Raw genomic sequence first — 12,231 nt, forward strand, 5'->3', positions numbered from 1 at the left:
TTCAGTGTGTGTTTGATTTATTTCAACCGAGAGCGATTGGATTTAGTGTAGCATGCGTCCAAAGTGTTCTTAATAAATAATACTAGCTGTGTTCCTTGCTGTGGTTTGTTTTGTGTCTCATTTCGTGCTTCCCTACGGCTTTTCCTCGGCCAACTGGTCCAGTGCGTCGACTACTGCAGCTTCCTCGATCGGGTCTACCTTCACCTCCGGAACCGGCACTTCCTCGTTCGTTTCCTTTGTCACATCGAGCTCGCGGCCGTATCGTCGACTTCCACCTACGGGGCGACTCCGGGCGTAGTAATCATCGTCATCGTCCCCGCCGGGATGGTACGACTCCGTGGTCGGCCTGTAGCTCGTTGTTTCGGGCGTCGATGGGTGTTCCGGTCTGTACCCGCTTTCGTATCCCGATCCGTAGCTGGGACCATATCCGGGGGGACCATACTCACCGTACGGTCCACCATATCCCGGCTTGTGATGACCGTACCAGTAAGGCTTGACGCGATCGATGATCTCGTCCATCATCGTGTGCGATTGCTTCACACTTTCACTCAGAGCGCTCATCCGTTCCTCCAAGTATTGCCTGTAGCCGGCCAGTTCCTTATCCCAGCAGCCCTGCCAGTACGGGTCCTCCTTGCCGTCCGCATCGAACTCCTCGCCGTTCAGGCTGTAGTGGATTTTGAGCAGAGCGCCCCGGATGTCCCGCTGGGCCCGCAGCAGCTCCCGGATGATGCGACGTTTCTCCTCCACCGGTAGCGAGTTGATGTCGTCGTAGTTGAGCTCGCCCGCCAGCACTACGCCACAGAGCAGCACCACACCGAACAGTGGAATAAGCAACTTGCCTGTCAAACTCATCGTGGTGCTAGTTGTGTAGAGCAGGATTACAAGACGTGAAAGAAAGTCATTAGTAACATTGCGATGCTTTGGGGGAAATGGGGAGCTAAAGTTGGTGAAAGAAGAAAGGGTTCGCTTTTCGGACCCGGAGTCTCACCTCATACACTCTGTGCTGACAGAGAGTTCTACGAAAGCAATAAGCGTACTGTAGCGTTGTGCGTTCGTTTTTATATGGACTTGCATTTCGATATATGCAACCCGGCTGTGTTCGAGGAGAATGTTCTAGCTCCTCCCCTTCGGTTGTCACGTTTTAGGGAGAAAGGTGATCCTGTACTTTCACCAATCAGGATAAGAAAAAATAACGATCGCGTTGGAATTGAATGTTTGGTCAAGTGTTCGGAAAAATATTAATAATGCTATCCTTTTTTGATATTCTTTTCGATACGAAACAAGGTAAGCCTAATTGATGAAATTAAATAATCAAAAATAAAGAAAGCATAATCAAATGTAAAGTTTTTCATACAATTTTTATTTGTATCATTGATAATCAAGTTAAATACCTAACAATAATAAATGTTTTAATCAAAGCTAAGCAGCATTCAAAACATAAAACTGGCTAAATAAAGATGGGAATTGAGAGCTGAAAATGTAAATTTGTTAAACATAACACAACTTCACACAAATCGACAATAACACAAATCTTTGAGCAGTTAACAAATGTTTAAAACAATACCTTTACGGATACACAAAACTAAGATAGCTTAATATGTATCGGCATATTACTGTAAAATAATAAAAACAAATACAAACAATTGTACGAAACGACAATAACATTTATTCCATGTGTAAAACTGATCAAAATATCGTATGATTTGGTATGAAAATACAAAAGGTGTCAAATTTAAATTCGATGTCACATATATAAAGTGTCAAGAACTGACTGTCTCTCGGATGATATTGCACTTACACTCAATAGGATGCGTATTAAAATGAACTATGATTAACTAGCAAAACTATATCCTGTTGAAATGTAATTTTGATTAAACGTAAATCTTTCATAATAAGGGAAAACATTTGTGTTCCTAAAATATTCAAAACATAATGAAAATATAAACACAATTATCAACAAAAAGTATTTATTTCAACGTTGATCGCTCAGGAAAGCAATCGCTCAATAGTTTCGGAAAATAGAATTAAATCATGCATATCAGCTGCCTCTTGAAGAATGTCTGAAACGAGATTGTTTGCTGAGTAAGTTTTATGCAGTTTATCTTAGCTTAATGCTATTGTCTTTGCAACTAGTATAGAACCTGCATGGGGTTTTAATATTCAGTTTTTATAGAAACAACAAAAAAAAAATTAACAAAAGATGTATAAAAACAAAATAAAGTCAAACCAATCAATTAAAATTGCTGTAAAAACACAATCTTTGATTGATGTGAGAAAGAAGAAAGACTGATTTATTGCACGTGAACGCTGAATGCACTTCAAAAATGGTAAATAACAACAAAAATTATATCTCAATTGATCATCTATTCAACGAAGTTAAAATAGATTATTCTAAAAAAGCTTTTATAAAAATTAATAATAATATTTTTGGGACTTTCATAAGTTAAATCTAAACATGTCAAGTTTCCTTCACATTTCGACACGAATCTCCATAGTGATGTCCTTCAAATGTTGTTGCTACCAACATTTGAAAGACAGGCATGACACGATCAAATCTAAGACTAATGCTTATTTACATCGTTATGGATATGCTAATCGATGGGGGGAATTCGCCATCTTCATACAATGAACCTTGTTGAACTGTGAATGAACAAGACTAAACCATAACCTCGCAAAGACATCAAATGCGAGTTATAACATTTAAAAACCTACATGGTATGGTATCAAATTACATGTGCCAATTTTCTTACCTTGTTTTAAACAAATCCGAAGAGAAGAAGAGTTCGAACAACATGCCAACATATCTCTTGAGTCACGATTTCGGGATTGTTTCTAAGATAATTAAGTTCTACTAAAGTGACTTGGCCAAACGTGAATCTCTGCTAATACTACAAACATTTAAAAATGCATTGTGATAAAAGCTTTCATGTTGAATTTGCATGCTTTCATGTCCTTTTATTTGGGTAAGTGTGTGATCATGATTCGAATGCTGTTTCTGGAAATTAAATATTTAAAAAAATCACAGGATTGAAAGGATTGCATTACACAGGAAATAAAAAGAACAAAATCAGTGCATTTTAAATAATTTTATTTTCGAGCATAATTTTCCTCCCTTGGGTCTAGTTCGCTTCTAAACATAAAACTCTTAATTGTAGGCATGCCATTATCCGTTCGTACTAAATTTCCGATTCCCTTCCCTAAACACTAGGCCGTTCATTGCGTAGCGCATCCAGGGCCGCCTTTTGCTGGGCCAACATTCTCTGCATCTGTTCCAGGTCGTTGTAGTTGTAGCCACCGTGCTCCTTGTCCTTTCGGTAGAACAGCTTCTTTTGCAGGGTTTCGATTTTCTCTCTCAGGCCGGTGATTTCGGGACTGATCAGCCGACAGTACTCGGCCACTTCTTCCGTCAGCTTCTTGTAGGAGTCTTTCGGCTTTGTTTGATATCCGAAGTACGATTTGGCTGACACCTCTTGTTCCCTATCGGGTGCTGAATCGCTTGGGTTCGCCGAAACAACGGACGCGATCACCAACAGGACGGTGCAGGCAGCGAGTAGAACGATTTGTTTGCTGGACATGGTTGCGTTTTCTAATGCTTAAGAAGAAATGAAACAGAGCAGATCGGAAATGGATTAATACTTCGCATAAGCACGACTGTCATTGTCGTTGGTACACGATTGCACTGAGTGCTGAGGTCCTTTACTCACCTCTGGCACAGTGGACGTGGATCAATAACCCATTCGCCTGCGATGGTAAGTTCCTTTATATGAACTTTTGCTTCCGGTGAATCGTCCGTTTACTCCTCCTACGAATCCGTTCGCCGTACTTTCACCAATCAGATTGGAAAGGTTCTGACTTTCTCCAGCAGGTTTGTTAGTTCTTCTCGATCGCGCTAACGAGTGGTAGTGCATTTTTATCATTTCATATAAATGCTTATAAAATCCGTGTCATACTTGTTAATATAGAAAAACCTCGTGAACTTTGGAAGAAATTGGGTTGTTGATGTTAGTAAAACTACTAGATGGAAGATTTTACTGAGTTGAGGTATTTATCAAAACAGCACCTTGTATATGTAGGACTAACTAGATACTCGTTCAAATTGATGAGCTTTAGATCATTTTCTAGCATGAGCAGTTTAAATACGCATTTCAAATTTATTCAAATATACTACGAATAGTGAAGCTTACATAATTTAAATCCATTTTGTTCTAATATTCAATTTTATAATCTTGTTTTATACGGACATAAACTTGATTTCTGACGAAAGCTACCAAGCATTTGTAATATGTTTGTTAGCTAATTTTTTTTAATATATAATATTTAAGTTTTGAATAGCTGGCCGGTCTCGTAGTACAGTCGTCAACTCGTACGACTTAACAACATGCCCGTCATGGGTTCAATCCCCAAATAGACCGCGCCGCCATACGTAGGACTGACTATCCTGCTATGGGGGGGAATCAATTAGTCACTGAAAGCCAAAGCCCACAAGTGGGTACAGGCAGGCCTTGACCGACATCGGTTGTTGAGCCAAAGAAAAAAAAATTAAGTTTTGATTGTAAGATAAATGGAATAAATGGTTTAATCTCTACTTTCTCCCATCTTCTACGATCTTTCTGTCAAAAATGTCTATTATTGAAAAGATAATCATAATAATAATGCGTTGAAGTTTCGAAACTGATATTTAACCATCATTCTTCAAGAGCGCTTACACTACGCAAATTCAACATCGAAAAGCAATATTCATCTAAATGTTATTAGAGTTTGAATACTTCACAAAGCAAAATTTAAAATGTTAACAATATTTAAGTGAAATAATTCTGCGACCGGTTCTTCATTCTTTTACTGGTTTGTTCTGGTTGTAACCGGTTTGAGGGAATGTGAATGAGAAGTACACTTTCGTCGCGTTATAAATACTTCGATTAATTCGAATAATTCACACAATTCGATGATATGTGTCCTCTCCCTGACAGAATTTCGTGCACACTTTTGCAATTAAACGCTTCCCATAGTTGCACCACTAAGAACTATGTGATATTGTATGACAACGAACATAAACTCGTTTACACAAGACTTTACCGTTTAAGTGATATTTGTACAACTTTATTGCTCAACCAGCACCTATCCCAGCAGATAGTTGTTCTGTTCCTGTTCCTCCATTAGCCTCTCGTACCGTTGCCATATCAATAGCGCGCGTAACTGCTCGAACTGCAGCACAAAGTATGCAAAGTCCAGGATTTGCTTGTCCAACTGTTCCGATGCCTTTACCACCAGCTGCTTATAGTCGGGACGATCTTCCGGTACGCGAAATTTCTTCGCACCCACCAGCACAATAAGGCAGATGAGCAGGGCAGCTACCAAAAGAGACCACCGGACGATGCAGCACCGCATTGTCGGGTCGTGTTGTTTCGGACAGGTTCTTTAGGCTTCTGATCGGTAGAAATAAAAAGATCAGTTCATTTATTTTTCTACCGTGCTGGCACTGGCTTTGTACGCCACGTGTGCCGTGTTCTTGCCGGCACCGAGCGCTAACGTTCGATGCCGAAGCACTGGTGTTCTCTCCGTCCAGTGAAAGGTATGTGATGGCTGTACATGGTTGCAAGCAAACAGTTTGAAACTTTGCGGCCTAAGGGCAGGATTATTTACCCCGTACTGTGGTGCAGATTACTTAACCGCTAAGAGAAGGAGAGAACATTCTCTCGTTACCTAAATGAGTTTTAAAGTACAATTAAACCCCATCCAAAGATAGGCTCTGACAGCTCTCAGATCTGTATCGTGCAGCATCAACCGCGATCAAACAGTTTGAAGTTCAGTCCCGAAAATTAAAATGAGCTCCTCCAAAGTCACCTTCCGTTCGTTGTGGCGAAACTTCACCACAAAGCACATTTGTCGATTGGAGCTTCGTTCTACCGTATTTCCCAGGTGCAGTCCAGCGGAGAAGAAAATCGCTCAAAACAAATTGGGGAAAAGAATGGAGTGTCTTCGTGGCCACAAAAGAAAAGAGAACGTTCTACTGCATTCCCCAGCGTGGCATCAGTGGGAACCATGAAGTACGCCGCGATTGTGATACACCTAGCAGACCCGATGCGTACGTGGTGCAGGTAAGTGCTCGTAAGTGTTTTGCTCATTGCAAGTTGGCAGATCTGCGAAGACATCTTTCCAATTGAGATCGACTCCTGATGCTTCCCGGACAAGAAAAGTGATGAAGTGTACCGGTTTAACCTTACTTCTGTGGTGCCTTGTGTTTGTGTTCGTTCTACCACGACCGGGAGCATGTGAAGGCATTGAAAAGGTGTCCTATCTGCTACAATACGGTCCCGGTGTGCATACGGTATTCGAGCAGCAAGATACATCCGACAAAACAGTGGTAGACATGAAAGATCGGGTAGCGCCAACGACCACCACACCGTCGACCTTAACCTCGAAACAAACCAGTGAGAGTAGTTTGGGAAGCAAGGCGTCCTCAACCACCATTTCGGGATCGTTCGAATCCTCCACAGTGAGTCACGTGAATACAGGAGAGCTGCATCCGACCACTGGCGTGATTGAAAGTGTTCAAACTGATGCATCGCCCTTACAAACGCGAGTGAACTCAACCGTGCCGGCTGGTAACACCCAAGCTCCAAAGATCAACACGGTCGGGCACGAACAGCCGCGCCCTGCTGCCATTGCCGTTGGATCAACGGCCCCGGAGCCCGATCGACGACGTAATCAGTGCCGCTCCCCAGTCACTGTCCTTCAAAAGCTGCCCCCGCTGCCGCTACCGCCAACGTTGCCCACCTTCGGGGCGTTCCTGCGCTCGGACGTGATGGTGAACCTGAAGCCGCGGGAGCTCCGCACACTGATGAGCACGTACATCGGGCTGATCGAGGCGTACAAGAGCTTCAACCAGCAGCAGAAGCGCAACATCGCCCACCTGGAGGAAGAGCTGGCCCGCCACCAGCTTATCACGGGCCGGGTGGAACGGTTGCGAAACACGAGGGTAGAAATCTTAAGCAAGTAGGTGACGATCGTGAAGAAGATGGGGAAGAAGATGAAGAAGAAAACAACGGAAGACAGGGACACTCGTTGCGTTGTGGTGTGATATGTGTTTTTTGTCCCTGCTAGTAAAGAGTATCGCTTTTACTTTTGCTATCCGAAACCTCCAAAAAAGTTTGACCTTACCAGCACGATAAGCCACCCTTTGCGCTACGAAGAGCATCAGGTGTGCGTGTGTTTCGCAACGCCCGCAGCAGAAGGTATGCATTTCAACCGATAATCGTATGCAGGTTTGGGAGGGCTTCGATCATGTTTGCATTACCGATCAGATCTTCGCGTCCGGTACTGCTTATGTGTCGAGCTGGTTAGGCGCTAGGTGTTAATTTAATTTTGTAATCACCTTGCCGAGGCGAATGATCTAGTCGCTACTTCTAAATCAAACTTCAAAGTCAGGACGATGGCTTCCATCGGAGGACTGTGACCATCGGTGGAAGACGAAGCAAAGCTTTATATAGTCTCCCGGCATGCTTAAACAAGGAGAGAGGGAATGTTTTACCGGTTTTCCCTGTCCCCGGAGTGCCAATTTTGTGCGAATTTGGAATTGGAAAAGGAAAGAAAACTACACAAAAAACCATTTCGCGATCGCACTCAATACATGATCTTCTATATGTTGGGTTTTGTTAGTGTCTTTGAACATGTTTTGTCCAGAGTAAACAAAATTGTGTTTACTTTACAAACATCTCTATTTTTTTTGGGAGTAATACCTTCAAAATGAAAGAATTCTATCACCGTTAAAACGATAGCATCGGGCACGGCACAAAACCATCTCATACCCGGAAACAGTAAATTTCACACGAGCAGTTATTTTTGGTTGTAGCAAGCTTATCAGAATCAGGTTTAAGTTTTAACGTGTGTGTGTGTGCGCGAAGTCTTTTCTCCGTTAAGGCCTGAAGAGAACCTGTTCTGCTCATTTATTATGCACCATAATATTCGACGAGTCCGCCCAGAACACAATTTGCAAATCAAAGAAAGTTTGCTAAAGAAACGAAAGAGAGAGAGAGAGAGAGAGAAAGAGAGAGAGACAGAGACAGAGAAATAGAGAATTAAATAAAAAAGAAGATCCTCCACCTGCTATCGGTAAATGAGGTCTGCCCCAGACAACCCCTAAACGTTTTCAAATTCTTCCGCGTTCCACCGGCAAGAGGGAGAGTGACACATCTTCTCGAACGTGCGGTCCAGATTGGCAAACTTTAACTAACGATCTCCAAAAACTTGAAGACGTCCAGGCTCTCCAGGAAAAGCAACATTAGCCGAAAACGGTCCTATGGTTTTACGGTCTACTTGTCCTCATCTCCAACGACCTAAGCCTACGGGCGATGACTTTCTCGCTCTCTCCCATCCAAACCGGCTCCAAGCTCCAGCCCAGAACCACACCAGGAACCAGGAACCCATAGGCGACAACGCGACAGTACGCGGACTTTTTTTTCTTTCTTTTTTGGCAGAGAATGAGAATCGATGAAAAATTAGCATAAATCTATTATCATGGTCTTTGGGGTTCGTCTTCTCCCACCACGCGCATGTCACCAGGCGGTGGTGTTGCTTAACAGTGCTGGTCGTGAAAACTGGTTTCGGCCTCTACCGCACTGGAGGCTGTGTGTCTCGCGGTGTAGTTCTTCCGTCACCTTCTGTGCCTTTAACTCGTTCTCTTTTCGGCGCGGCGCGTGGAGTGGGAAGACGGCAGCATTAGATGCGGCATTAGATCGCGAGCAGCACGATCTTTTGGATGGTGGGAGTTGAACGCTGGGCGGTGGACAGCCTTTGCCCACCCGGGTTGGCAACAAAAGGACCAACATCCGGCAGAGCGGCTGTCAGTTTCGGTACGGTCGCGGAGCACGTCTAACACGCGCGTTTTTTATCGTCGGTCTGATAAGTGTCCAAGCAGATTTTTGCAAAGATGAACCGTGCCATCGCTGTGCTGTGTCTGGTGGTTGTCGCTGCCTCGCTGAGCGAGGGAACGTTCGATGTGCTGCTGCAGAAGAAGAAGGCGTTCCTCGGCAAGCTGCTGCACAAGGACGAAGGAGCGGGCTACGGAGGCCATTCCGGCTACGGCGGCCATTCGGGAGCAGTAGGATACCAAGCCACTGTTGCCGTCGCTCCAGTCCACTACGCTCCTGCTCCAGTAGCGTACGCCGCTCCTGCTCCGGCTCCAGTTCAGTACGCCGCTCCTGCTCCGGCTCCAGTTCAGTACTCTGCTCCAGCACCTGCCCCAGTGCACTACGCTCCTGCCCCTGCTCCGGCTCCAGTCCAGTACTCTGCCCCTGCCCCAGCTCCAGTGCAGTACTCTGCCCCTGCCCCGGCTCCAGTGCAATACTCTGCCCCTGCCCCGGCTCCAGTGCAGTACTCTGCCCCTGCCCCGGCTCCAGTGCAGTACTCTGCCCCTGCCCCGGCTCCAGTGCAGTATGCTGCCCCAGCACCAGCCCCAGTCCCAGCACCAGTCTATGGACCGCCAGCAGCACCAGCACCGTACCCAGGATGTGATCACGCACGTAAGCATACTGATTCTTAACTTCTTAGCACACAAACACAAAAAAAAAACAAAAAAAAACTCAAAAATTACCTTATGATCGCTCCTCCATCTCCAGGCGGTGTCTCCCTACATCACTAAATTAAGGCGCAACGCTATGCAGCACTGGCTAGGCTAGGTGTACGGACGAAAGGAACTATTTATCGAGCACCTACAGAAGAGGTACACAGACCGTACACGTACAACAACCCCGTAAAACCCCTTCTATTGGAATAAAACCCTTATTATTTTTTAAAACATGAAGCGTTTCATTTGCGGATGCGATCGGCGATCGTGCCGTGTTTTTGGTCATCGATTTCAACTCAACCAGCCACGTTCGGTTCTCGTTGTTTCATAAGTTCTCGAGAATGGATTGCTTGGCTTACAATACAGACAGCAGCAGAGCTAAAGATGCCCCCACGATTCCTTGAAGATGCCAGTAACGAGTGTGTTTAGTTGTAGAATGTACTAGAGAAAGGGGCGGATAGATTGTAGAAGGAAGAATGTCCCATTACACTTTGTAGCACATGACAAAGAATAAAGTTACGTTTACGGAAATGAAGAAATTGGGTCATTAGATTGGATGAAATTTGAGGTTATGAGAACTGATATTCCACAGCTTTTTGAACAACTCTGCTGTCTTGATCTTTCAGACATGGTTTTTTGGAGTTTCTCTCTCACTTTCCTTCCCGTTTTTTTCATGGTTACGCTTCATCTCCAAAAATGATGACGTCCTCGAAATTCTAACCATGCATAATTCAACCGAAGTTATGTCTTTGAAACTGTTTCCCAACATTTCACACCATCTCCTTGATATCTAGATCATTTCTATGCGAATCTGAAAAATAAGCTCTAAGTCACAACAAAAAATTCGTGGATGTGGAATTAGCTCAAACTGAAAGCTACAGCTGCTGGACCGTCCACCGTCCTCCACTCGTTCAGTTCCCGCCCGGGATTTCGTCCTTTAGAACATGCCACAGGTGTGAAAAATGTCACAGCTTTGGTCGTGGACAACATTGTACAGCATAGCCACAAATGGTTCACAATCGCCATGGTGTCGCATTGGTACATTGGCATTGTATTCTTAATGACCCGGACACCGGCCATCGATGCCGTCATAGCGTCGAGTGTCGCATAAATTAGCATCTGTTTGCACTTGAGATTGTACAGATGGTTGTAAAAAAATCCCCGATTTTTACAAACACTCGCACACACACACATCTACAAAACCCTGTGATCAATAGCCCGTTCAGACAGGGAACTGACTCTCGGTTGATGAATGAAATCTTCCCAATGATGATGATGATGATGTAACGAAACCGTAACCGTGTGGTGAGGATTGACTGCCGAAGGGACTGACTGATAAATGGACAGCTTTAATGGACGCTTTGTCACCGGAGTAACGCGGATGTGAAGCTGTGCGGGTGCTCGGTTTGTGTGCTCAAGAACGGTACAATCCGAAGAAGTAAAAAAAAACGGCAAACATTTGGCCATTTTATGCTAATGAGAGTGTCGAGATATCGATTGATTTTTGAGAGATTTGAGGGTTTGACGAATATTTGACGATAAAACATAATCGATTCGATTGTCCCTTGGCGATTCGCTTCCCTACCGTCCCTTAAGCCGAACCGTTTCACGTTAGAGCGTTTGCTACAATCTACCTTGGTGCTCGAAATGCCCACAGCCTGGGAGGAGTCTGCTGTACCCATCTGTTTGTCTTCACATGATGTAAAAAGCTTCACGGGCGGCACAGCGTTTCATTCGCCACTCACGAAAGTAGATACATGCTCTGGGACGCACTCGGCAAACAAGCGGTATATTGATAGGTCAATATTGAACCATACCTTCTGATGGACGGTTGGAAATTGAGCAAATTTTTTCCCTCCATACCTTGAACTGAATCACTTCGGCGGTGGAAGAGACTGACATGTCGCCTAGCCGAAGCGGATACGGCGGCTGTGTTTCGCGAATGATGATGATGATGTTATAAGGTGGAGCCGGTAGATGTGCCAAACCGATACAAGGGTGTACCCGGGGAAAACGGTGTCGGCTCCTTAATCAGTATCCAATCCGTTGCCGCACCCGTCGATCTCGAGATGTTGCTAAGTTTCGCCAGCATGCGTGACTTAACAGGGGAACACATTCCACGTACCCGTACCAGCGCCTCGGACGCGCTGACACTGACATTGGCCCCCAAAAAAGCGTTGTCCGTTGTCAATGCAGGCCGCTAAATTTCTCACCAACAAACCCCAACTCTACATCTCGGTTCATCTGAGCTGGGGGGTCGGGTACCTGCCTGGCCGGTAGGTACGATCGGGATGCGACAAAATGGAAGAAAATCGAGAAAAAATTAGCATACGCTCGGACGCAACATCGCAACGCGAGTTTGGAGCGAGTGGGGGAAGAATCTGGGTATTGCATGGGCATCGGCCCCCACCTTGGGTGGCTTTTTGTGTTATCTTGGGGTGTGTGAGACATTTGCTTCCGATGTCTTCACCCTTATGCACCCTTTTGAGCACCATCAAGGGTGGGAGCTGCTTGAAAGTGGAACTATCAGTGGAGCCTCGCTGACCGACGACATCTGCCCTCCGACTGGAATGGGTGGCCCAAGTCCGGGTGGGTAAAAAATGTGCTTTCTATACACACACACGCATACACACGCTTCAAGGGCGGTTCAGCACGCATATTAATGTTTG

The 12,231-nt window shown here is 44.9% G+C and overlaps 3 protein-coding genes across 4 annotated transcripts; 1 reads left to right on the forward strand and 2 right to left on the reverse strand.

The window, feature by feature from the left end:
- On the reverse strand, window positions 1-1,027 carry LOC120896052. The gene is made up of 2 exons (XM_040299868.1): window positions 989-1,027; window positions 1-859 (listed from the first exon to the last, which is right to left on the reverse strand). Exons 1-2 carry the CDS (start codon window positions 991-993, stop codon window positions 133-135), a joined length of 732 nt encoding a protein of 243 aa, XP_040155802.1. The 5' UTR covers window positions 994-1,027; the 3' UTR covers window positions 1-132.
- A 2,050-nt stretch (window positions 1,028-3,077) lies between these two features.
- On the reverse strand, window positions 3,078-3,719 carry LOC120896872. Its single transcript, XM_040301373.1, has 2 exons — window positions 3,705-3,719; window positions 3,078-3,592 (listed from the first exon to the last, which is right to left on the reverse strand). Exon 2 carries the CDS (start codon window positions 3,573-3,575, stop codon window positions 3,198-3,200), a length of 378 nt encoding a protein of 125 aa, XP_040157307.1. The 5' UTR covers window positions 3,576-3,592; window positions 3,705-3,719; the 3' UTR covers window positions 3,078-3,197.
- A 5,052-nt stretch (window positions 3,720-8,771) lies between these two features.
- Window positions 8,772-10,097, forward strand: LOC120897612 (skin secretory protein xP2-like). Of its 2 annotated transcripts, XR_005738559.1 has the most exons (3): window positions 8,772-9,518; window positions 9,615-9,718; window positions 9,801-10,097. XR_005738559.1 is itself a non-coding variant. In XM_040302612.1 (2 exons), the coding sequence occupies exons 1-2, from the start codon at window positions 8,927-8,929 to the stop codon at window positions 9,635-9,637; spliced, it is 615 nt and encodes a 204-aa protein (XP_040158546.1). In that variant the 5' UTR covers window positions 8,772-8,926; the 3' UTR covers window positions 9,638-9,793. The 2 variants fall into 2 exon arrangements, 1 of the variants encoding a protein (XP_040158546.1); XM_040302612.1 differs by lacking the exon at window positions 9,801-10,097 and having other exon boundaries at window positions 9,615-9,793.
- Window positions 10,098-12,231: the final 2,134 nt, after the last annotated feature.

The sequence above is a fragment of the Anopheles arabiensis genome, chromosome 2, assembly GCF_016920715.1.
Source record: "Anopheles arabiensis isolate DONGOLA chromosome 2, AaraD3, whole genome shotgun sequence".
Taxonomy (NCBI): domain Eukaryota; kingdom Metazoa; phylum Arthropoda; class Insecta; order Diptera; family Culicidae; genus Anopheles; species Anopheles arabiensis.

Excerpts from the sequence above, each read along its gene's own strand:
- LOC120896872 (XM_040301373.1), bottom strand. The coding sequence starts at position 3,575 with ATGTCCAGCAAACAAATCGTTCTACTCGCTGCCTGCACCGTCCTGTTG.
- LOC120897612 (XM_040302612.1), top strand. The coding sequence starts at position 8,927 with ATGAACCGTGCCATCGCTGTGCTGTGTCTGGTGGTTGTCGCTGCCTCG. Across the intron at positions 9,519-9,614 it reads CCCAGGATGTGATCACGCAC|GCGGTGTCTCCCTACATCAC; the intron begins GTAAGCATACTG and ends CTCCATCTCCAG.